The sequence below is a fragment of the Camelus bactrianus genome, chromosome 16 (assembly GCF_048773025.1).
Source record: "Camelus bactrianus isolate YW-2024 breed Bactrian camel chromosome 16, ASM4877302v1, whole genome shotgun sequence".
In the NCBI taxonomy this organism is placed as follows: Eukaryota; Metazoa; Chordata; class Mammalia; order Artiodactyla; family Camelidae; genus Camelus; species Camelus bactrianus.
Window position 1 is genome coordinate 38,428,880 of NC_133554.1, and position 25,428 is coordinate 38,454,307.

General features: G+C 36.7%; 1 protein-coding gene across 1 annotated transcript in view; it reads left to right on the top strand.

Moving 5' to 3' along the window:
• Positions 1-3,303: 3,303 nt before the first annotated feature.
• Positions 3,304-25,428, top strand: part of NLK (nemo like kinase) — a 131,892-nt gene continuing 109,767 nt past the window's right edge. Inside the window, exon 1 of the mRNA XM_045519052.2 lies at positions 3,304-4,911. Coding sequence (XP_045375008.2) covers positions 4,454-4,911 — 458 coding nt within the window. The 5' untranslated portion in view covers positions 3,304-4,453. The remainder of the gene's footprint in view (positions 4,912-25,428) is intronic.

The window sequence follows — 25,428 nt, forward strand, 5'->3', positions numbered from 1 at the left end:
ATAACCATTCCACTTACTGCCGCTGATGAGGAGCTGGGCAGGCCCTGGGCTATGTGCTTTTCATGACTGTCTATTTGAATCATCACAACAACTGAAGAAGTCAAGGATCCTCTCTATTTTGTGGACAAGGAAATTCAGACTAAGACAGGTTAAGGAAATTGCCCAAGATCATACAACTAATAAGGGGCAGAGTAGGGATTCAAACCCATAATCTAGATCTGTGCTATCTAATATACAAGCAACTAGCCAGATGAGACTATGGAGCACTTGAAATGTCACTGCTATGATGGAGGAAATTTAATTTTTAATTCAATTGAGATGTGCTGTAAAGGCAAAATATACACCAGATTTCAAAGACTTAGTATCAAAATGTATATACATATATAGACAATCTTTTTTTCATTGATTATATGTTTAAAATGACAAATTTTGTATATGTTGGGTTAGAGAAAGTATATTAAAAATAATGCTACTTGTTTCTTTTACTTTTTAACATTACTATTAGAACATTTAAAAATTCTTTTATTACTCTCTTCATATTTCTATCAGATAGAGCTAATTTAAACCATGGACATTAAATTGTCACTAGACCAGTGATTTCCCAATATTTTTGATAAATTTTTTGGAGCATAAATCCCCAATTTACATATTTTATTTATTTATAAATAATATACATGTATACTACTCTATATTAGGTAGGTTATAAAACACTGACAAAATGGACATTTTAAAACAATGAAATAAAAAACAAGCAGAATTAGAAGTTGTACTAATTTCTCTCTGGAGCCCAGTGGCTGACTTTGTGCACCACTTGGAGTGTGCAGACACCATTTTGGAAACTCTTGCACCAGACAGAGCTGCTGAAGGGGAGAAACTGTTAATTTGTATCTCTCCTCCCCTATTGTTGAAATTAGCACCATGCTGAGATATAGTTGGTGCTCAATAAATGTTTATGGCAGGAATAAATACTCTTAATATGCAATGATTTGCTGATGGGTTGCATGTGTTTTTTCACATCTATTGAGCACTTTCTAGGTGCTAGGTGCTTTGCTAGATACTGAAAAGTAAACAAAGTTTAAGAAGACGCAGCCCCTTTCTCGTAGGTATGCTTCTCAAACGTTAGTGTGTATAAGAATCACCTGGGGCTTATTAAACAGGGTCTTGCCCACCACCCCCAAGATTCTGATTCAGTGGATTTCATTTCTAAGAAGCTTCCAGGAAACCACACTTTGGAGGAGACTGATATGCACTGGGAAATTATAATGGCATCCCAAATATTTTGTGAGGGTGAGGTAAGGGAAAGAGAATGAATATATATTGAACTTTTACTATTTGCCAGGAACTTCAAAATACGTATTATACCTTATTTAATCCCCAATTACACTTGATGAGGCATATATTATTACCTTCATTTTCAGCTGAGACAACCGAGGCTCAGAAAATTTAGTTGAATTGCCTAAGTCATACAGCTGGTGAACTGCAGAGATTGAATTGGTACCCACTTCTCCTGCTGTCAATAGTGCATGCAAATCTTTATTGCCTTCACCTTTTAGATGCTGCCCTAGAAACCAGGCATGCAATGTTTTGTGGGACAGACAAGCTTTCTGTCCTGGCCAAACTAACAGTTAAAATATAGAGTTCTCAGTGCTATGAGGGAGGCAAGGCCATGGAGATATATAAGAGACATGCACTTTACAACAGGATTAGGGAAAGCTTTCCAGAAAAAAAAAAGTGAAGATATGACCTATAAGTTAGAGGAGTGGAGTGGAGAGTATTTGGAGCCAAAGATATGCATGAAGGCTGGGGGCAACAAACTATTTGAGGAACTGAAAAAAATTCAGAATGTCTGAAGTATGGTGGGTGGAGGTAAGCAATGAGGCAGCCGAGGAAGGTGGGAACCAGATCTAGCTGGACTACTCAGACATTGACTTTTTTCAAGGAGAGAGGCATGGTCAGACATGTATTTTTAAAAGATTGCAATGCTCTCAATGGAGGACAGATTAGAGGAGAGCTAGCCTGTAGACAGGGAAATGTGTTAATTAAAGAAGCTAGTGGCAAACATTTGGGTAATACCGTGGTGAATAGGGAGAAGAGTGTGCGTGTGTTTAGAAGTGTTCAAAAGCGTTTGACTTGCTTGATTAAAAAGGGAGGAGTGGGCAGGCAAAAGATGAATAAAGATGATCTCCAGAGTTCTGTGTGCACAATTTTACTCAGGGTAAGGTTCTGTAAGCTTATTCTTTCGTATTTTAAAGGAAAAATAAATTCAGATAAACGAGGTTATGTGAAAGTGAAAAATGTTATTTTAGTAAGATTTCAATAACTAAAACTTATTGACTTAGAAAATATGGGAGAAAATTACAATCTTATGGTCAAGTTTATTATTTTTGTTGTTTTAATTTGTATCAATGGCCTTACCACCCAATGAATGTGTAGTTGTGAAAACTGGAAATAACTCGTCTTTTTGCCACTATGAGGATTAGGAGTAGAGGACCAGCCATAGGCTACGAATTATCAGTCTACTGAGATTCTTTTGTGACTGTCTTGCTGCATAACCATGGACCTTGAGTTTCTGAAGCTCCATATCCCCTTTTGCTGTCTCTATTACTCCATCCTGAAGTCTTTAAAGGGATGGTAGATGGCTCCCATCGATGGACCGCCGATGATTTGGACTCCGCCTTCTTCCTCTCGGTCCCGCCCCTTTCCCTTAGACCACACCCCTTTCACTTGGCCCCGCCTTTTGAGAATCTCTGGTATGACAGCGAATTCTCCACAATCCTGACCTATAGGAGACCTGAAGGGTGGGACCGAGATCAATCTTTTTTTCCATTTGTTAAATCAAGTGTCTATCTGGCCCCAGTTTCATCCCACTCCCTCTTCAAGCTAAGGATTGGTTGCTCTGTTCTCGGTCCCCAGTTCATGATTGGTTCTCTCATTCCACCCCTCTCTTCCAGCTTTTGCAGGCGGGATTAGCACGCAGCTTCCTGCTCCTGCCAAAAAAAAAAAATAAATAAAAGAAGAAAAAGAAAAGAGGAGAGAGGCGAAAGAAAATGTCACGGAGATCTTTGGTGTTCAATTCGCTTTTGGCCCTGTCGGTCAGGTCAAACTCTGTCTTTTGATTGGTCTTTCGATCTGCCCATCCCGGGTTGGGGGCGGGATTTCCCCAGGAGTCCCACACCTTGTCTCCACTGGCCGAACAGTGCGCCTGTCTGAAGCTCCCGGCCAAGGATTGGAGGAGGACGCGGACAGGTGGGCGTGGATTGGCTAGGGTAGCCGGTCAGTGTGAGGCGGGGGCGGGGCCTCAGCGGCTGGTTGCGCGTGTCCGCCGCTGGCTCCGCTCTATCCGGCTTTGCTAGGGGAGGTGAGTCCGGCCGCGGCGGCACCAGCGGCTGAGGAGGCGGCGGCTGAGGAGAAAGCGGCCGCAGCGGCTGAGGAGAAAGCGGCCGCGGGGACGGAAGCCGGGTGGGGGGGAGGGGGGGAGACGGAGCAGCCTTGAGCCCTGCGGGGGCCGTCGCGCGGGGGGACCCACCCGCTCTCCCCCCCAACCCTCCTCAGCAGAAGCAGCCGGCGGCGGGGGCAGGAGTCAGCTCGCTTCCGACTGCACCCCGCCCGCCTCCCGGGGCTCCCATTCTTTGGCCCCGGGACCCTAACCTCCTCCCGGGGCGGATCCCTGTCTGGGCGTCCGAGCGCTGCCCACCTCTCTTTCATTCCTCCCTGCACCTCCTTACCTTCACTTTGCCCCGGTTCTCTTTCTCCTCTCTGTCCTGCCCTGTCGCCTCCTCTGTGCTCACTCTATCCCTCCTGCCTCCTTCCCTGGCTCTTTTCTGTTCTGGAAAGTTTGGTACCCCCCCTCCAATCAGGTCAACCTGAGGGGAAGGCGGGGGAGATGTAGGAAGGCCTGAGAGTTCCAGGGGGGAAGCAGGTTTCCCCGAGAATTTCCCCCTATCTTTTTAATTTGGGGTGGTTGGAATTTTTTTCAGTTGTATTTTTGAGGAGGTGGTAGGTGTTTAGAAAAGGATGTGGGAATGGAAGGGGTAGATGAGTCAAGCCTCTTACAAGATTCCAAGGGTGGCGTGTTACCTGATCCTTTTCGTGTGTGGAGTTCAGGGGGTCGGGAGGTTTGGCCTTTATTCCCACATTCAAAGTTGGAACCTCCCCCGAATTAAGGATGGAGTTTTAGTACCCACTTGTGGCAGGAAACCTGGGGGGAAGGGGTCCCTTTTTCCTTTTCCTTTTTATTTTCTTTAATTTTTTTGGGCAACCCACACCCTTCCACACACGCTCACCCCCAAATTCAACACCAAGATCCTCTAAGTTGTCTGGATTGACTGATGAAGACATAAAGCCAGTTCCGCTCCATGTTTTTAGAGGTGGAGTGAGTGGTTTTTCTTCATTTTTAAATGGCCAAATGACAGCTTGACCCAGTTTGCTTTCCAATCAAAGGGCATTTTTTTGAATGTCTCTTTGTGGCGCAAGAGCCAACGCAAAAATGATGGCGGCTTACAATGGCGGTACATCTGCAGCAGCAGCAGGTCACCACCACCACCATCACCACCACCTTCCACACCTCCCTCCTCCTCACCTGCACCACCACCACCACCCTCAGCACCATCTTCATCCCGGGTCGGCTGCTGCCGTACACCCCGTACAGCAGCATACCTCTTCGGCAGCTGCGGCAGCCGCAGCAGCGGCTGCAGCTGCAGCCATGCTAAACCCTGGGCAACAACAGCCATATTTCCCATCACCGGCACCGGGTCAGGCTCCTGGACCAGCTGCGGCAGCCCCAGCTCAGGTACAGGCTGCCGCAGCTGCCACAGTTAAGGCGCACCATCATCAGCACTCGCATCATCCACAACAGCAGCTGGATATTGAGCCGGATAGACCTATTGGATATGGAGCCTTTGGTGTTGTCTGGTGAGTATCAAAAGGAAAACACAACTTCACCTGGTATCTTCTCATGGTTGTGGTTGGGCGAGTTTCATTTCTCACCATTTTCTCCATGTTGGCCTAGTGGAACAAGCTTCTCAGCTCAACTGTAGGAAACCACCCTGCCTTACCTGGTGAAGAGGCCTAATGCATTGGCCGTCTAGGCTTATGCTTTTGAGTCATGGCCAGTTTTGGTGGGGCACCCTCTGTTGAGTAATGCACATAAGTTTGTTGTCTACCAAACTTACTGGGTAGAACCTAGGCAAGCCACTGAACAGAGGATCAATAAATAGATGAATGCATGAAAAGCTTATTCCTACACAGAGCTTGGCCATCACTCATGTTTGATTTAGTTTGAATCAGTTGCCCAAATTGCAGCAAATGTCACAACTGACCCAAACTCGATTCCTTATAACAGTCTTGTCATTGGGATATATTTTGTTATTCTTTTGGTCTTTTCTTTCCTCAATTTGTGATCTTGATCCCCAGAAGGAAGATAGGGTTCATAGTTGAACCAGTTAAGTTGTTGCATGAGTGATTTATTTTAAACCATAAAGCTACAGTTGGAAAGTATGTAGCTTTAGCCTTTTGATAAGAATGCATTAAATATAGCATCACACATGAGTACCACAATTGAGGTCAGTAGACTGTAACTATGCAGTGGCCCACATTCAGTGTGATGTTTTAGTGTCATTTTGTGGCTTGTAAGTTGCTGTTACCCCTTGGTTGGTTGCTGTAGTAGGAAGTATACTTTTTAAACATGAAACTGCTCTACTTTGCTAGTGCTAGGACATTTTTAAAAGTCCAAGGGCTTCTTAAATGCAACATTTTGTGTACTTGTCCTTCTTAGGAAGATTACTAGTTTATAATAAAATACGTTTATCATTGTAGGGTCCTATTCCTATCAAAACTAGAGTGAACTGAGGTCCCCCCCCACCCCCAAGGATTAAGCATTCTGGTGTGGATAGATGAATTGATGTTTTCAGTGCTTCAAAAATAGATTCCTTCAACTATACCTCAATTAAAAAACAATTCTTGTTAATGTCTAGAAAAACCCCTATCACCACAGGAAAATGAACTGTTTGGAACTAGCCTGGTAAACGTCTCCTTTCGTCATTGCTTTTCAGGCTGTAATTGATTTGAGTTTTATTTTTGCATTATATCTGGCCATCTTTATTTATGTTTCGGATTTTATAAAGTAAGCTACTAAGTGATCTGTTCTGGTTTTTGTTTGTTTTTAAAAAGAGTCCAATTTTGTCCCAGCTAGCTCTCCAAGGAGCTTGCTGCTGCTGCAGTGCTGCCTTCTCCAAGGTGTGTGAGATTCCTGATGGGAAAGCGTGTAGCCGCTAATGGTGCCTCTTCAGTCTCTGCTCAGGGACCTGCCTGTTCTTGCCTTCCTCTCTTCCCTTCCATAGCCTATCCTCAGGGATTGCACCATGAACTGTCGTTCCTTGCCTAACCCTTGAGGATTTCATAGCTGGGGGGGAGGGCAAAGGGATGGGGCCAGAAAAAGATTGTTCCTTGCTTTAAATTGTGACAGTGACTTACTGAGAATTTGGATTTTCTTAGACCTGGATGCTTGCTTTCATTTTAGTGCTTTGCATACAATGCTAAGAACTAGAGATACTGAAAGGGTAATGGGTTGCAGCATTCTTGACTCTGTTGTAAAGGTATTATTGGCTTACAATTCTATCAGATGGTGATGTGACTTGTAGAAGTTTTAACTTCAAGTTGGTGCTAAGGGAAAAAAAAATTTTTTTTTAAAGAGGGAGGTGAGAAACTGGAGTGCTGAAAATATCCCACAGCAAACATTCTGGTAGTGGGTATCCTGAATTACTGATATATGAAAATCTGAATGTGTTTGATTTGAGTTCATTCCAGATTCTTTCATTGATTGACACCGTCTACCACCTATGGAATTCTTTGCATGCACTTGAAGTACCTCCATCTGTAGCATCTTCTACAACTGTAGACCAGTTGTTTGGGGTTTGCTCTGTCTCACTGACTACTTTTGTAAGTCCCTTGAGGATAATGACTGTGTCTGCTAGAGTACTTCTTTTTCTTTCCATCACCTAGCACAGTACTCTGGCATCTTTGCTGCTTGGTTATTTGATATCCTGGTCAGGTCCTTCTTTGTTCTTTAACCAAGTTTTTCTACTTAGCTGCATTGACTATTTTTGTCAGCTGTTACAGGTGAAATACAATTTGGCATGAAAAAAGGGAAGAGTTCCAGGTGTGTGTTTTAGTATGCAAATACTTTTCTATTTTTATATTTACATATGATGACTTGTTGTCTGAATTGCCTATTATATTTGGAATTTAACTGCTATCTGTCCTGAGTCAGATTGTTAAAACTGGAGATTTGAACATGAAACCAGTGTGAATTGCACTAGTATTCTGAAACCCAAGCTAAAGATATTAGAGAGGTTTTTTTACTTTTTCACTAAATGAGAATTTTTCTTTTTAATTTAGAAGGCGCCTAATGAATGTGAAACAACAATCTAAAGTGATTAAAATGGAATGTAGAAATATTCTACCAATGATACATCATTTAATTCAAAGCGCCATATAGCTACTTGGGCATTATAAGAGTCACTTAGACCCAAATATGTTTAATGCATTGTGCTAGTATTTTTCTTCTGGTGTAGCATATGAAAGGAAACTATATCTGCTCTCGTTTCTTTTTCTGGACATGTACCCAGTAGTACTAACTGATGGCTAAAAATGTTGCATATAATTTTGGGGGATATTGTTGTTCCTCCATGTAGACAGGGAGAGATATTTGTAGAAGTGATGCAGCATTTTACCATTCAGATTTATCACTGAACAATTTAGTCTACTAGGCTTGATTTATCTTTCTGCTGAATTTAAGTACTGGAATAACTTATCAGTATTGGACAGTTGTGTAAAAGTAGTGAATTACCTATTAGCTTGCTGGTAAAGGTGGTGCTTTGACAGTTCAATTAAGGTTTCATTAACAACTGTCTGCTGTATTTTATCTCAAAGTAAAGGTTCCAGCTTACCTGGTAATATGATCATAGGGTAGCTGGAGATACATTCATTGCCAATGATAGAATGTTGTTCATGGGTTACCAAAGCATCATATATAATTTGACCTTTATCAGATGTCAAGGCTTCCAGATGCCCATATGGACATTTTCATAATGCAAAACCAAAACACAAAACAACACACAAACAGAAACCTCAGTCCTTTGGTGAGGATAATATAAATACCTTTTCGCCTGTAGTTCATACCTGCCAAAGGAAAGTTAAGTTTTGCTGTTCTTAAAGATATGACAACATTGGGATGGAAAGTATTAGAACATAAGGCTTCAGGGGCTCATGAAGCCTGTACCTTTGAACACTGAAGGAAGTTGACCACATGAGAGAGGTTTGAGGACTGGTAAACCCAGGCAATTTTGATATTGGCAATCTGAAATATCAGACTGAATTAATGGTACATATTGCCACCTTGATAGAAGTGAGTCTGGGAGAAGCTTCCACTTTATAAAATCAGTGTTTTTGGTTTTTTTACTTATCTGATTAATTGGAAGATCAAAGATCCTGGGATTCATTCAGTCCGTTGCCTTTGTTCTCCAAGTAAAGTTGGAGAACTTTGAATTTTATTATTCTAATACCTTCAGCAGGTTACTTTAAGTAGTTTGAAACTAAAGCATCACTGTAGTGATACTTAGTTATTTACTAGCTGTGTGATCTTGATATATTGTTTAACCTCTCTGTTTCTCATCTATAAAATGAGGATAATAATAGTACCTATCTTATAGGATTGGTAAAAGGATTAAATGAGGTAATCCTTGTAAACCAATGAGTATACTGTCTAGCACACCGTAAGGACTCAATAAATGTTAGTTGTTTTTATTGTAGTTATTATTGATAGGAAATTCAAACTTATGTAAATGTGTGTAGAAGTGGCTTCACATATGGTCAGATTTATCAGGTGAAATCAACATGCAGACTGTTTTTGGAGGCATGACTTTAAATACCACAGAGTGTCCCTGTAGTTGTGCTGTAATGCCAGGGAGGTAAGGAGGGCTGAATTATGAGTTGGGGTGAAATATTCTGTTCTATTTTATTAGAAACAAACATATGAAAAGTAAAAAATACACATGTTTGTATGGACTTGGTAGATGTTCTAGTCAGATCATCTGCACTATTTTAGAAAGTATTATGGATTTACATACCTGGAAGGAAATTAAAAAGTTTTTTCTTCTCAGAATGTAACAAATGAAGGACATCCTTATTTTGAAAGTTCAGCATTAGTGGAAATTCATTTTACTTGTGTTTGGATGAAAAGGTGTGAATTGTTAAAGAAAATCCCAGTGAGGTGAGGGAAATGTGTGATTTAATGAAAAATTATTCAGTGTAAATCCTTATGCATGGCAGAGATGTCTAGCTTGCTCATCTTGTGAAGATTAGAGGCATCATTTTTTTCCCCCTGATGTTTCCTCTGGTCCATCTTACTCCTCAAATAGCAAACCATAATTTGGAAAAATGGGGAATGCTTTTGGAATAATTTTGGGAAAATGCTGGAGTTAGCTGCATCAGAAAGAGTAGTATCCTAAAGTGTATTTTGTTATTAATTGTGGTTTACAAGTTAAGAATATGTAGTATTGAGAAGTTTCTGTATCAGCCAAGATTAACAGCCACAGCTGGATTCTTTGGGGGGTCTGCTTTGTGAAAAGAGCTTTGAAGAAGCAGAGCCTGCACCATAAAAAGGAAACGGTTGCTCTTCTAGACATAACAAAGCATCCGTGTGAAACTAGAAATGTGGAAATCTATATTGTTTGCTTTAACTACAAACAAACTCACTTTTAGAAACTGCAGGTTCATAGTCCTAAAGTAGAGAGGCAAAGAGAGAGAATAAAAGTAACACAGTCTAATGACACTGAACTGGTTTCTTGGCGATAGAAACTCCATCGCCTGTAACATTGGAAGTCATTTTGTACTTAGGCTTCTGGACAAGATTATGCAAATTTTATTCAAAAACTAAAAATAAAACAAAACCACAACACAACAAAAGAAACTTGTTTTATTCTTGGGGAGAAATTTCATGTAATGTTATTGAATATCAGCTCAGAAGAAAAAAGGATGATTTTTCTTTTTTACTAAAAACATTCATTTCAGAAAGAATTGCCTTTTTGAACAAGCTAAAGCCACCGTATCCCTTAAAATTGCACGCAACTTTTTAAGCTATCAGTTAGCACCACTGGTGCATGTCCTGAAAAAGAAATAGAGGCAGGTATAGTTCCCTTTCATATGTTATGCTAGAAGAATATTTGCAAAATACTGAATATTTATTTGAATCTAAGTTCTGGGATTTATCCCTCAAAGCATAGGCAACTGTAGAGTTGTTGTTCCTTCATATAAAAGACCATCTTCTAATGGAGCACTGGAATGTTTCATTATCTTCACAACTTGGAGCAGTGTAGTTTTATTGTGTAGAATTTTGTATCTATTCTTGGTGGTTTTTCTTAGATTTGTTGATGTCCTAGCAGTTAAGAATCAACTGTTTATGTACTGTATGTTTCCTTAATATGCTGATTTGATTTCTTTGGTGGAAATTGTCAAGGCCAAAGAAACTTTTGTCATCAAAAACTATCATTTGTCATCCAACCAAATAGAAAGAAAAGTCATTGGGTGAAAACTCTTTCATTATAAGATTATATTAGGGTTTTACTTATGATTCCCTGTGCTTCCATAACACTCTAGTGAATTATTTCTTGATCAGGTCATCTAATGCAGATCAACAATGATTTCCTAACTAAAATAGCTTGTCAGTTTGATCTTTTTGTTGCTTGGGGGTAACACAGAGAGTGCCTTAGGCAGGAGTTGTAATACTGTCAATAAGCACGGGGTAAGTCATCGTAGACTTAGTTTGTAGTTCTCAGGTACCTAGCCAGAAGAGATTAGAAAAAATTCTGGCACTCTGGCATTATGAAAAGATGACTTCTAAGGAAACTATGTTGAGTTCAACTTTAATAGTTAATTGTAATGGTGTTAGTATACGGAGTGTATATAGGCTGTCTGCCTTTGATGATAATTCGTGCTCTTTACCTAAACTCAGCTTCACATCTGTGTTTTGAATTAGTTTGGCTAATTGAATCATATCTGCTATCAGACAGTAGGTTTTGACATTGTTGGAACTCACTAATCAATGTATTTTTATTGTCTACCCACCACAGTCCAGCACTATTGTACACACTAATGAGGATACTTAGCTCTATAAATAATTTAGCAAACCTCTTTCAAGTTTCTATTATCTGTACTATGCTTGGTACTGGGATATAAAGATGTTTAAGTCATGTTATTGCCCTGAAGGAGCTTACAGTTAAATAAACAGTATGAAAAGTGATACATCCTTGCTCTCAGGGACCCTTGATGGAGAGTTGAAACTAATTTTGAAACTGTTAAATAAAAAACATAAGGACGTACTATTTTCACTTGTTCTTATAATACTCATGTACTCTGTGTTGACTGTTTGCCAGGCACTGTGCTGGCTGATAAGGATTTAAAGGAGATTATGATCTAGTGGGGGAGAGAGATTCGTAAATGCCATAAATGCAGCAGTAGAGATACTCCCTGGGAATACAGAGAAGGATTTCTGTGAAAGGTGTGGATACTTCCAAGAAGAGGTAGTACCTCAACTGAGTTTTAAGAGTGAGAGAGTCAACTAATTGGGAAGGGCATTATAGGTGGACAGGCCCATACCCGGAGACTTACAGGGCTGGAGTTTTTTTTAACGTAAAGTGTATTTGGAGATGATAGGATAAGGGTGGAGATGCAAGCTTGAGCTAGATCCTCAGGAGGCTGGTGTGTCCTACTGAAGAGTTGAGACACCATTGGTACTTGGGAGAGGGACAAAAAAAACCTTACTCTTTTTATGAATAAAGCACACATATACATATAGTACATAAACAGATATACAGCATATCTATGGCATTAAAATTTCATGAGGGGGTGTTTGGGGGAAAATGTCTAAAAACGCTACTGGGAGGGCAATAATGAAAAAGGTTGAAACATTGGGAAGGGTAACCATTGGAAGTTTTTAAGAGAGTGACTTATTCAGAATATTGTTTTTTCAAGATATGTAAATGGAAAAGTAGAGGTAGCTGAGGTCTAGGCCTTAGGGAATGTTCTCAGTTGTAGATGGAAGAAATTATCAGAGGTGGAACTAAAGGGCAGTCAGATAGGAAAATATGTTCATGGTGATTGCCTACGAATGACAGAAGATTGTTAAGAAGGTGGGAGATCTTTGGTGCAGATAATGTCAAAGAAAATTATGGTGGAGAAAAGGCTATTGAATTTAGCAAGTAAATAATTGATGGCACATGAGAGAATGATTCTGTGTGGGATTTTTTTCCCCCTCTGAGATACATGTTTGGTTCCAAAGAATGTCTTCAGTATTAGTAGCACTTTGTTTTATTATTAATACAATTCTCTCAAACCCCAAGTTATTATTTGTTTAATAAACTAGAGAACTTTATGTTTATCATGTTCAAGGTGCCATTTCCTTGGGAAGAATTCTTTTTTTAATGACAGGGTAATAAAGTACTAAATTACACTTGTTAGGAGACCAGGTTCTGGCCCCTGCCTTGCTACCAACAACTCTGACCTTGATAAAGTTATTTGAGTTCTCTGAGTCTTGGTTTCCTCATTTATAGAATCCTGTGTTTCCTAAGTTTGCATTATAAAATTGAATTAGTATTTGTGAACCATGGTGGCATTATTTTGGGCAAGTAGATTCTGCTAGTGACCACAAGACAACTTTCTTCAGGACTACAGATGTTGAATAGCTTCTAAAATTGCTTAAAGGTAGAATGAGATAAATGTAACCCTTTTCTGGTGGGTAACCCTTTTCCAGAAAACTTTTTATATAGTTTTCAAATTTGGGATCAGATTTTAAATGTGAAGTTGTCCAAGAGACTTACCTTCTCCTATTACTGACTTACTGGTAATAATCACTGTATACATGTTTCAGTGCAGTGGTGAAGAGCCTGCCATTTGCAAATGGGCAGTCAGTTTTTTCCTAAATATGAATTTGATATTATTTTCCTGATAGTACTTTACCTTTTTAGTAGTTTAGGCTTTGTTTGCTTGCTTTCTTAAATATTTGAAGTGATTTTTAAATAAAGTCGAATATTAGGTATTTTGTCTTCTTTTGTGTGTGAGTAATCAGGTATGATGATTTGTGTACCAGTGCTTACATTAACTAGCAAGTTGATTTAAAATGTTTTGTGTTTAGGAATCTTTGAAATTTTGAATTTGCATAGGGAATTTGCTGGTTTGCAGATGGACCTCTCAGAAAATGAGCTGTGTCACAGCTTTAAGGCAGTAGCAGTTTAGGGCACACAATGCCCAGAGATTAGAGGGACCGTGACTTCCTGAAGCTCTTCCACAGCAGGAAGGGAGCACTTTCATAGAAATAAGTCTTCAGCAAACCAGCAGATATACAGTTGAACCTTGAGCAACCCGGGTTTGAACTGTGTGGATCGACTTATATGCAGATTTTTAAAAATAAATTTATTGGAAAATTTTTTGGATATCTGTGACAATTTGAAAAAATTTACAGATGAACCACATCACCTAAAAAGTCAAAAAATTAAGTTAAAGGTATGTCATGAATGCATAAAATATATATAGATACCAGTCTATCCTTACATAGGCATAAGGTGAATGATATTTAATATGAAATTAATTGTGTGTTAGTTTGGTGTTTTTTTTTTAACTTTGCTTTCAGAGAATTACATTACCAGGTAGTATGTTCCCCCCTCACTCACTCATAGCTGGACAAACTGTGTATCAGCATATTATTACAGATAAGTGGCTTTTTAAAAAAATGTAGCAATGTTTCCAATACTCTTGGTTAAACTGGGCTACCATGAAGCTACCATATTGCTGTTTCTTTGTTATCAATGCATGAATAGTTACACCTGTAAATAAATATGTATTTCTTTTTCACATTATATTTTCATCTTTGATGTCTAGTGTTAGTGATATATATAATATCTAGTGTTTTGTATCATATAAGACAATATTGTTAGGTATTAATAGATGATTCATCTTGTAAACAGCACTGTAAATACATCTTCTCTCTATGGTTTTCTTAGCATTTTTTTCCTCTAGCTTACTTTGTTGTAAGAACACAGTACGTAATACATATAACATTCAAAATATGTGTTAATTGATTGTGTTATTGCTAAGGCTTCCTTCCAGTCAACCATAGGCTATTAGTAATTAAGTTTGGGGGGAGTCAAAAGTTATACATAGATTTTTGACTGCACTAGGGTGTCAGCAACTCTAACCTCCATGTTGTTGAAGGGTCAATTGTATAATTAAAGCCATATAATGTGATTTTAAATTTTCCAGTGGCCACATTAAAAAATGTGAAAAGAAACAGGTGAATTAATTTTAGTAATATAGTTTATTTAACTCAAAATATCAAAAATATTATCATGTCAACATGTTATTACTATGAAATCATTAATTAGATATTTTACATTCTTTTTTTCCCATACAAAATGTCCAAAATCCAGTGTGTATCTTAGTGCCTACCACATGTCTCAATTTGGACTAACCAAATTTCAAGTGTTCAGTAGCTATGTGGCTCCTGGCTACCTTATTGACCAGCCCAGTTCTAGAGTCTCTCTGGCCTTTATTGGGTTGTATACTCATTTCTGAACCAGTTAGTGTCAGTGAAGATAAGGTTACTTTTGGAGCAATCAGGTCCATCCCTGGACCTGGAGATGGAGTCAGTGATAAGTAGGAGGGATGAATTCCAGCAGCGAATGCTGGGAAGGCAGTCATTAAATGACCAAGAACACACTCATCTAACTTACGTCAGACTCATAAGAACTTGACCTGGTCCGTTTATAAAACAAACTGGAATGATGTTCTTTGTAGATAAGTTGTCCTGCCTACCCTGAATTATTTGGAGTATTTCCCTTTTCTTTTCTGAAGCCCTGTTTGCCTAAAGTAGTAGCAGAAGGTAAAATTGGTACCTGATCCTTGCCATGTTTGCTTTTCTTTTCAGTTAGATCAGATATCCTCCACTGATTTCTTTCCTCTCTCAGTGTTGTGGTTTTGTTATCTAGATAAAGTTCTCAGTCTTGTTTTCAGTTTAAGTAATGTAGAGCTCAGTAGTGTCAGACAGCAAACTTCTTACAGAGAAATGGGCAACACAGAAACATTTTGTTTATCCGTTCCTTGACCTAAAATTCTTGCTCTGAGTTACAGAGAAAAGGTGAAGAGAGACATTTGAACAAATAGATAAATTTAGTCGTTTGACCCAGATTGCAGCTATTTTTTTTTTCTGTCTGCATGGATAAAAATCATCCTCATTTACGTAAGCAGGTAATTTTTCTTACATGCTAATTTTCTTAATGCACCATAGCAGAGAGCTACAGATTTGCAAATTGTGTAAGTAAATTGAAATAAACCAGGTGACTATTTCACTTTATTATCTTACCAGTACAGAAGTACCCAAAGGGTGCAATTATCAGGTGATTGTCTCATTGCACTTAGAAGTTAACAGGCGCCCAATGCAGTTTTTTTTTTTCTCACTTCTCCACTTCCTTCTCTTTTTAATTTTTTAAAATAGGAAACCATTGATTCTATATTTACTCTGATGGGGCTAGATGTGGGTAATTTTGAGCTATATTAAAAGTAATCCAGAAGCCATAAAAATTGATAGGTAATGGTACTGTGCAGAAAAAGGCACGCAGTGTACTTGGTTTGGTTTTGAATTGCCTAAGAATTAGGTGAGAACCTTCAACCATGTTTAATTGGTTGGCTTCCTCTGTGTTCCTTTTCCCACGTTCTGCATGTTACAGTATTTGAGGTTATTGTGAAGATAATTGGGTGTGTACTGAAGCCAATGTCCAAAATAAATACTGATGCATTCTTTCAGAAACCAAAACGGTTAATTACAACATGGTTTAAAAATGTCATTTCAATAAAATAGAAATTTTAGAAAGGTACAACCTAGTTGGTTGTAGGGACTCTTTTCACAGAAGGTCATGAGGACAAATAATGTCAATCAATAAAGCGTCCTCCCTTATTAAAACATTCCAATTTTAACTTAGTAATTAATGCTATTTATTTAATTCCTCAGATGTTATAATGTTGTTTACTTAGTGATATATATGGAGATTAAAGTATACTTCCTGTATCTTTGAAGTAATGACTCAGAAATGAATTAAACTTTTAAGCTAGCAAGTTAAAAGGTTGGCCAGTCTTTTTATATCAGTACTTAAATATTATTTCTTTTCAGGTAAAAGAAAAGTAGTTTAGAAGAACTTTGAGAGCAAAAGCAGTTAAGTTAAAGAATGACCTGAGGAGGACAGCACTTAAGTACAAAGGGACAGGGTAGTTTAATAGTTAAGAGCCTGTACTCTGATAGCAGACGGCCTGGATTTAAATCTTGCCCTTATTAGCTGTGGGTGAATTATTTAACCTTTATGTGCCTCATGGTTGTCGTGTGTAAAGTGGGGATAGTAAATACTGGTATATCTACCTCATAGGGTATTGTGAGGATTTGGTGAATCAATACATACGTAAAGTCTTAGAACTGTGCTTGGCACTATGTATTTGTCAGCTGTCAGACTTATTACCAATTTCAGGACATGTGAAAAAATAGAGTATCTCCTTAAAGCTTACTAACCTACGGCAGATAACTAGCTTTTGTGTGATTGTTGTCAGGTATCAAGTACATGATAATACCAGAGATTTTTTTTTTTTCTGATTAAAGCCCAACTGTTTTTGAAAAATTCAAAGTCTAGACTGCCTTCCAAAGGTAAAATTTCCCTTAGCGCATAAAAGGAGGGTTTTCCTTATTCTTTAACTCCCTCCTCCTACCCTATTATCAAAGTAATAATATGTTTATCATAAGAAACTCTGAAAATCAGAAAAGCTGTTTTTAACCTACAACTCAGAAATAGCCACTAATAGTATTTTGGTATAACTTTTTTTTACCTGGAATGTGTGTGTTTGTAATAATATTAGAGTTGGGATCATGATTATTACATTGTACATTTACAGTTTTGTATCCTGTTTGTTTCACTAACATTGCAAAGGTAGATTTTGGCCTTTTTTCTGGAGGGCTAATTTTTTCATTCTCACAAGCCTAGAGCTCTATCTAAAAGGAATTATGGAGTTGCAAGATACTTTAGAATGCATCTAGTGTAACTGCCTCATTTTATAAGTGGGAAAATTGAGACGCAGAGAAGCTGAGAGATTTATTCAAGGTTACACAGCTGGTAAGAGGCCGAGCCAGAACCTTTGCTCCTTTGCTGCTTTACCAGTAATACCTGTCCAACTTAATGCCCATTGAAAATGGAGGAAGTGTTCTTCTAAAAGCAAAACAAAACAAATAAAAAACAAAAACTCTATAGATGAAACCGGGAACAATGCTTCTGAAAAAAAAATAGAGTATTTAGAATACTCTTTTTTTGTGTGTGTCAGTGATTCTAAAGTTTCTGGTAAAAGTTTAATGTCATGAGCTACAAGGCTTTTGGTGGAAAATAACGCACTCTTTTCATGTTGTATGTAATCGTGTTGTGTATCTGCTTTGAGGATATCTTGCCCCTCCCGCTTTTACTTTTTTGAAAAATTTTAAACCTGAAAATTTGAAAGAACTGTACAACGATATATCCATAAACCATTCTTCTAGATTAACATTCTGTGACTTTTGCTTTATCTGCTTTGAGGCTATTTTTACAGAACTTGCTGAGATTGGATCTTGATTAAATTTAGACTTACAATGTTAAGAAATTTATGGTCACTGCATCAACTCACTGTTCCATGTAATAAGTTTTGTAAGCTCTCCAACTAGAGAAGAAACTGGAAGTTTTCAAGCTTGTGACTTTCTGGAATGCTATTTATTCTCTTAATACTTAAAACAAAATTCAGTGTGAATCAAATGTGCAACTGAAACATACCAGTCAAAACTAGGCTTCAGGCAGAATAGAAATATTCCATTCTGCAGAGTTTTTCTTTTTTGTGGCATTTATCTCAGATTGGAGAGTTAAGGGACATTTTCAAAATAAGAGCCTAAGATCTAGTTTCACAGTTTTGTGACATAAGACATGATTAAGGATATTACATTGTTGAAGCTAAATTTTAAGTTACTATAGTTTTTGTTTTGTTTTTTGGTTTTTTTTTTTTTTGAAAATTACCCTAATACAGTCACATGAGCTGATGATGTTGTGATTTGTGTCACCCAATTCACGGCTCTGTATTTTTCAGTACCAAATAATTCCTTTGTTAAACTCGTTTTCAGTAAATGAACCATTGTTTCCCAAAGGATAATGATTATTTCTATATATAGCACAAATCCCTAAGAAATAGATTTTAAAGTTTAAAATATTAGTTAGTGACTAGAGGTGGTTGGAATCATCACTCTGTGTATATTAAGCCACAAATGTGTGTATGAAAAAGGGCGGCTGCTGTGTTTGCCCCTTGGGCTACAGTGAGATATTTTGTTTACTGGAAACTCTAACTGAACAGCAAGTCTTTAAAAGTCAAGTCTTTTGTTTATGTGCAAAAGTGGATTGTTTTATTGAGTTCACCCAGCTATTACATTACATAGTTTAATAACATAAACACCTAGAATGAGGCAGCTGGAGTTCAAATCTAAATGGCTTGTGACAGGTAAGAAATATATATGCAGCAGATAGTGGTTTACTTGATGGCAGTTGATAGTGTTGTCTGCAAATAGATCGCTAACTTCTTAAAGTACCTCAGCAGGAAAGACATGAAAATAGGTATGGATGCTCAAGATCTAGTTACCAACACGTGTCAGCTTGTCTCTGTAGGTGGGCAGACTTTTTTTTTTTAATACTTTGATTTTTTTTTCTTAAGGTAAATACTTATCCTTAGAAGACAAATGGAAGTCAATGTTTCTGTCTCTCTTTCCCTCTCAGTGCTAATCAGAGCAAATGCTTGTAATCAATTATGACACATTCTCTACCCACTGATCCACTAAAAATGATGAGCACTTCAAAGGCTTAGGGCCATGTCTCATTTGCGTCTCCAGAGCCTAATATGGTCCTTGGTGGGTACTTAATAAGTGTTTGTTGTTGAATTAAAAGTTGCTAATACTAAGTCTTTACGAGATGGTGACTGTCAAAGAAAAGTACTATCACTGGCTCTTGCCATTACGTAGATCCCTACTTCCTCATGCAATGAGGAATTTTTATGAGAAAACAGAGTGGTATTTAGATGACCCCATGGTAGTGATTTTGTTTTGTTGTGTTTGGATTTTTTTTCTTAAGAGTAAAGAGCTCTCATCTAAAAATAATATACTATAACCAGCTATTCCCCAAAAGAGTCTATTTTGCTACTACTTTCTATAGTCTACATTAAGAATGCTGTTGAATTGTTTAGGAAAAATACATTCTCAATGTAGTATTGTGATCTCATGTTAGAAAAATAGAAACTGTGAATAAAGTGCCACCTAATTCATCAAAGCATACCAAAGCAGTCTATGATGCAAGCTCAGAAAAAAAAAAGTTTATTTAATACTAAGCTCCTTATTCTGTTCTATGAATTTATGAAATAAATGGTAGATTAGTGTGTAGTAGAGATCCTCTTTAAAAGTGAGAAAGAATGGCTTATTTCTATGGTGTGTTGGTATATATTTAATAACAGAGCCACTGAAAAATTAAAAAAAAAAAAAGCCCTGGTTCGTAGGGCTTGCCAATTTCTGTGGTAAATACTAATACTCCTCTAATGATCAATTTCAAGCTACCAACCTGACGTCACTAAATCCTGAATTGGAAAAAGAAACACAGTAGCACATCATTATAAAGTATTTTTCCCATACAGGCAAAGAAGATGTTAATTTAAAAGCATAAATCATAATAAAATAATTAGGAATGATGATTTCTGAGTATTTATTACCTTTATTTTAAATATGATTTATTTCATTGTAAGTTTATATAATTTAGTTTTTAACAATGGCAATGTTTCAGTCAGCTTTACAAAATTTCATAAAATGTAACAGTCTCTCAGGAGCCAGTATGAACCAGCTCCAACACACCACTAGTTTATTTTGTATCTTTGTTGGGTGTTTAGCTAGTGCTGGGGAGGGATGAAGTTAGATCCCTGTTCATCATGTACAAAAAGTCCAGGTGGATTAAAGATTTAAATGTAAAAAACAAAGCCAAAAAAGTAAGAAGAAAATATAGATAACCATTTTTATCATCTTGGAAGGAGAGTATGTATTTCCTTGACCTCAAAGCAAGACAGCAACATCAGATTTGCCTGTGTAGAAATTTAAGATGTGTATTTGGTAAAATATACCATAAAAATGTCTAAAAGAAAAAAATGAAAAAATTGGGGAAACCCCCTCAGACTGAAAGCAATCTAAATGTCTATGAATAGTGAAGTGGTTTAATTTGAAAGATGCTCACAGTTTATTACGTGAAAATCAATGTGAAAGATTGTCCCTTTAAAATATAAGAAAAATTACTCTCATGTTCTGGAAAAGTCTGGAAGGATATTTACCAACAATGGTTATTATAGTGAACTGAGAGTATAGAGGATTTTCACTTTGGATTTTAAAGAAACCCTAAGAATTTATTATAAAGAATAACCCTAAGGAGGTACATTATGGTGTCCCTATTTTTAGAGGAGGAATCTACAGCTCAGAAGGGTCTGAGTGACTTGCCTCAGGCTTCATAGCTGACAAGTGGTAGATTGGGGTTTTCACACAGGCCTGTGCTCTTTAAACAAACAAGTAAACATAATTTGATACATTTATGAGATATGATGGAAGTTATGAAGAATAATTTTTAAAAGTATCTGTGAACCCATAACCCAGCCTAAGAAATAAACATAAAATAACTTTGTTGAAGCTGCTCTTAAAGCACATCCTACCCTATCTCTCTGTCTTACCTCCCCCACTAAGAGGAAGCCACTATCATGAGAACTGTGGAATTACTTGCTTTTTAAAAAATGTCTTTCTTGAGATATAATTCACATCATGCAGTTTGTCCACTTAGAGTGTACAATATAATGTTCTTTTTGTATATGAACAAAGTAAATTTTCATTTTAAGTTTAGAGCATTTTCATCACCACCAAAAGAAACCTCATTCTTATTAGCAAATCATTCCTCATTCCCTTGGCAACTATTAATCTTTCAGTGTCTCTAGATTTGCCTATTCTGTACATTTCATATAAATAGAATCATACACCATGTAATCTTTTGTGACTGACTTCTTTCACTTAGCATGTTTTCAAAGTTGAATTATCCATGCTGTAGCATATATCAGTACTTCATCACTTTTTATGCCGAAATGATATTCTTTTGTATGGATATATGCCACATTTTGTTTATCCATTCATCAGTTGTTGGATATTAGGATTGTTTCTACTTTTTGGCTATTTTGAATACTATTTATGAACTTTCTTGTAAAAGTTTTAAGTGAACATGTATTTTCATTTCTCTTGGGTATATACTTAGGAATAGAATCGCCAGGTCATTTAGCATCTGCTAACTAAGTGTTTAACTTTTTGAGGAACCACCAAACTGTTTTCCACAGTAGCTGAATGATTTTACATCCCCACCAGCAATGTAAGAGGGTTCTAATTTCTCTACATCCATGTAAACACTTACTGTTGTCTTCTTGATTGTAGTTACATTACAGTCATTTTAGTAGGTGTGAACTGGTACTTCATTGTGGTTTTGATTTGTATTTTCCTAATGACGAATGATGTTGAGCATTTTTTCATGTGCTTGTTGATTATTGATTATTTGTATATCTTTGGAGAAATGTCTGTTCAAGTCCTTTTTTAAATTGGGTTACATTTTTATTGAGTTGTTAATAAGTTCTTTATGTATTTCAGTTACCAGTCCATGATCAAATATAAGTTTGCAAATATATTCTCCCATTCTGTGGCTTGTCTTTTCACTTTCTTGATGGTGTCCATTGAAGCCTAAAAGTTTTTAATTTTGATGAAGTCCAGTTTATTTGTTTTTTTGTTACTTTCTCTTTTGGTGTCATATCTAAGAAGGTTTTGCCTAATTCAGAATCATGAAGATTTACATCTGTATTTTCTTCTAAGAGTTTTATAGTTTTAGCTGTTAGATTTAGGTCTGTGATCCATTTTGAGTTAATTTTTGTATCATGTGAGGTCAGGGGTCTAACTTCATTCTCTTGCTTGTGGATACCTACTTGTCCCATTACCAGACTGTTACTATTTCCCAACTGAATGGCGTTGGCACTCTTGTTGAAAATCTGTTGACCATAAATATAAGGGTTTATTTCTGGATTCTCAATTCTATTCCATTGATTTATAAATCTCTCCCTGTGCCAGTATCACACTGTTGATTACTATAACTTTTGTAGTAAGTTGTAAAATAGGGAAATTTGTGTCTTCCAACTTTGTTTTTGTTTTTTTTTTTAAGATTGTCTTGGCTAGTCTCAGTTCCTTGCATTTTTATATGAATTTTAGTATTGGCTTGCCAATTTCTGCAAAAAAGCCAGATGGGATTTTGATAGGGATTGCACTGAATCTGTATATCAATTTGAGAAATATTATTATCTTAACAATATGAAGTCTTCTCATTGTAAATCAATTATACTTCAATTAAAAAAGACAATATTAAGTCTTCTAATCCATGAACATGGGATATTTTCCCATTTTTTTAGATCTTTAATTTCTTGGACAGTTTTCTTTTCAGAGTATGTTTTATACTTCTTGTTAAATTTATCCCTAAGTTTTTAAAAAAATTGTTTTTAATGATATTGTAATTGGTATTGCTTTCTTAATTTTATTTTGGGATTGCCCATTACTTGTGTGTACAACTGATTTTTGTATATTAATCTTGCCCTGCATCCTGGCTGAACATGTTTTATTAGTTCTAATACTTTTAAAAAATATGTTCCTTATAATTTTCTATATACAAGATCATGCCATCTGCAAATAGAGTTTTTCTTTACAATCTTGCTGCCTTAGTTTTCTTGTCTAATTTCTGGGGCAAGAGAAGACATACTTGTTTGTTTCTTGCCTTTAGAAGTCATTCAGTCTTTCTCTGCTAAGTGTGTTAGCTGTGGGTTTTTCCAGATGCCGCATATCAGATTGAGAAGGTTCTCTTTTATTCTTAGTTTGTTGAGTATTTTAATTATGAAAGGGTGTTGAACATTAATTGATTTTTAAATGTTGATCCAACTTGCATTCCTGAGATAAATCCCACTTAATCATGGTGTATAATCTGCTTTATTTTATTTTATTTTATTTTATTTTGCTTTTGTTCTAAATAGACTTTATTTTTCAGGTTTTAGTTTTAAGTTCACAGCAAAATTGAGCAGAAAGTACAGAGAGTTCCCATAAACCCACTGATCCTGCACATGCACAGCCTCCTCCACTATGAACATCCTGAACTAGAGTGATACATTTGTTACAATTGATGAACCTACATTGACACATCATTATCACCCAAAGTATGCGTTTACATTAGGGTTTACTCTTGGTGTCGTACATTCTATGGATTTTAACAAATGTATAATGACAAGTATCACCATTGTAGTATCATACAGAATAGCTTCACTGCCCTGAAAATCTTCAGTGCTCGGTTTCTTCATTTATCCATCCCCCTAAACCTCTGGCAACTACTGATCTTTTTACTGCCTCCATAGTTTTCTCTTTTCATGTCATGTAATTGGAATCATATAGCATGATGCCTTTTCAGGTTGGCTTCTTTCACTTAGTAATATGCATTTAAGGTTCCTCTATGTCTATTTATGGATTGATAGCTCATTCCTTTCTAGTGCTGACTAATATTCCATTGTCTGGATGTACCACAGGTTATTTATCCATTCACCTACTGAAGGACATTTAGTTACTTTGGTAATTATGAATAAAGCAGGTGTACACATTCATGTGCAGGTTTTTGTGTGGACATAAATTCTCACAGCTTTGGGTAAGTACCAAGGAGCTTGATTGCTGGATTGTATGGTAAGAGTATGTTTGGTTTTGTAAGAAATTGCCAATTTGCCTTCCAGAATGGTTCAACCAGCAATGAATGAGAGTTCCTGTTGTTCCATGTACTTGCTAGCAGTTGGTGGTGGTGATGGTCTGAATTTTGGCCATTCTAAGCAATGTGTAGTGGTATCTCCTACTTGGATTTCCCTAATAGCATGCGATGTGGATCATCTCCTCATATACTTATGTGCCATCTGTATTTTTCCTTTGGTAAGGTTTCTGTTAAGGTCTTTGGCCTATTTTTTAATTGGGTGTTTTTTGTTTTCTTATTATTGAGTTTTAATTGTTCTTTGTATATTTTGGATAAAATTATTTATTAAATATGTCTTTTGCAAATATTTCTCCTAGTCTGTGGCTTATCTTCTCATTCTCTTGATGCTTTATTTTAAAAAGAGTTGTATTGAGGTATAGTTTACATGCTATGAAATTCTCCCATTTAAAGTATATAGTTCATATACTGTTGTGCATCCATTACCATAATCCAGCTTTAGAATAGTTCTATCACCCCTCAAAATTTCCTAAACAATTTGTTGTTTAGTTTTGCTTATAGTTTGTATTTGCTTTATACAAATGGTAAAGTTTAAATGAACTTTATAAGTACTTTGAGTCCCATAAAGAAAGATGTAAATAGAGAATGCAGTAACTTAACAAATTTGATCTCTAATTAAAAAATATGATTAAAAATTGAGATGAGTTTGTTTTATTGTCAACAATTTAATGAATCTTTGAGGGAAGAGATGAGTAAGGGTTTATACAGAATCTTTATGCTTTAGAGCATGGTTGCCCCATTTATTCAAACTCCTAAAACCAGAGGAAACATTGAACTAGGTTAAATATAAAAGTGGTTCTTTGCGGCACACTTAAAAATTTCTTCTCTAGCTAACTTTTTATGGTGTCCATGATAGCTTCAAAGATATTTGCATAAGTGTCACCACTTTGTTTATCTTACTAAATAAAAATAATTCTTTTCTATTAAACTCATTGTTTTTCTCTTTACTTAAACTGTAATTATTCTGTTGTATTTTTGAATCTGAGTTCTGGGGAATTTCGTTTTAGGGAATAACCCCTGAATTTTAATACTAACACCTGCTGTTCTTTAAACACTGCATTCTCAGATAACTAATTCTTAGTAAACATGGTCTATAAGAGATGGTAGTAGGAATAGTTAGTTTTACATAGACTTCTTCAATGATTCAAGTTGTTGAGAATTGAAAGGTTGAAGTACTAGTTTTTCCAGTTTTAGTATTCTGTAATTCTGTGAGATATTTTTTAAAAGGGCCCATAATCTTATAGTTCAAAGAAAACTTAAAAAAAAAAGTTTTAAAAATGATTTTGAACTATCCCAGAGACGATTTTTCTGATGCCTTAGTTACGACTTAACAGTGCTAGTGACAAAAGTAGCACCAGCTAATTTGTGTGATATTTCTATGTCATATGAGTTCCTAACTTGAATGAGAGTAATAAAAGTTATCATATAGCTTTTGGGGTCTCTGTACTTC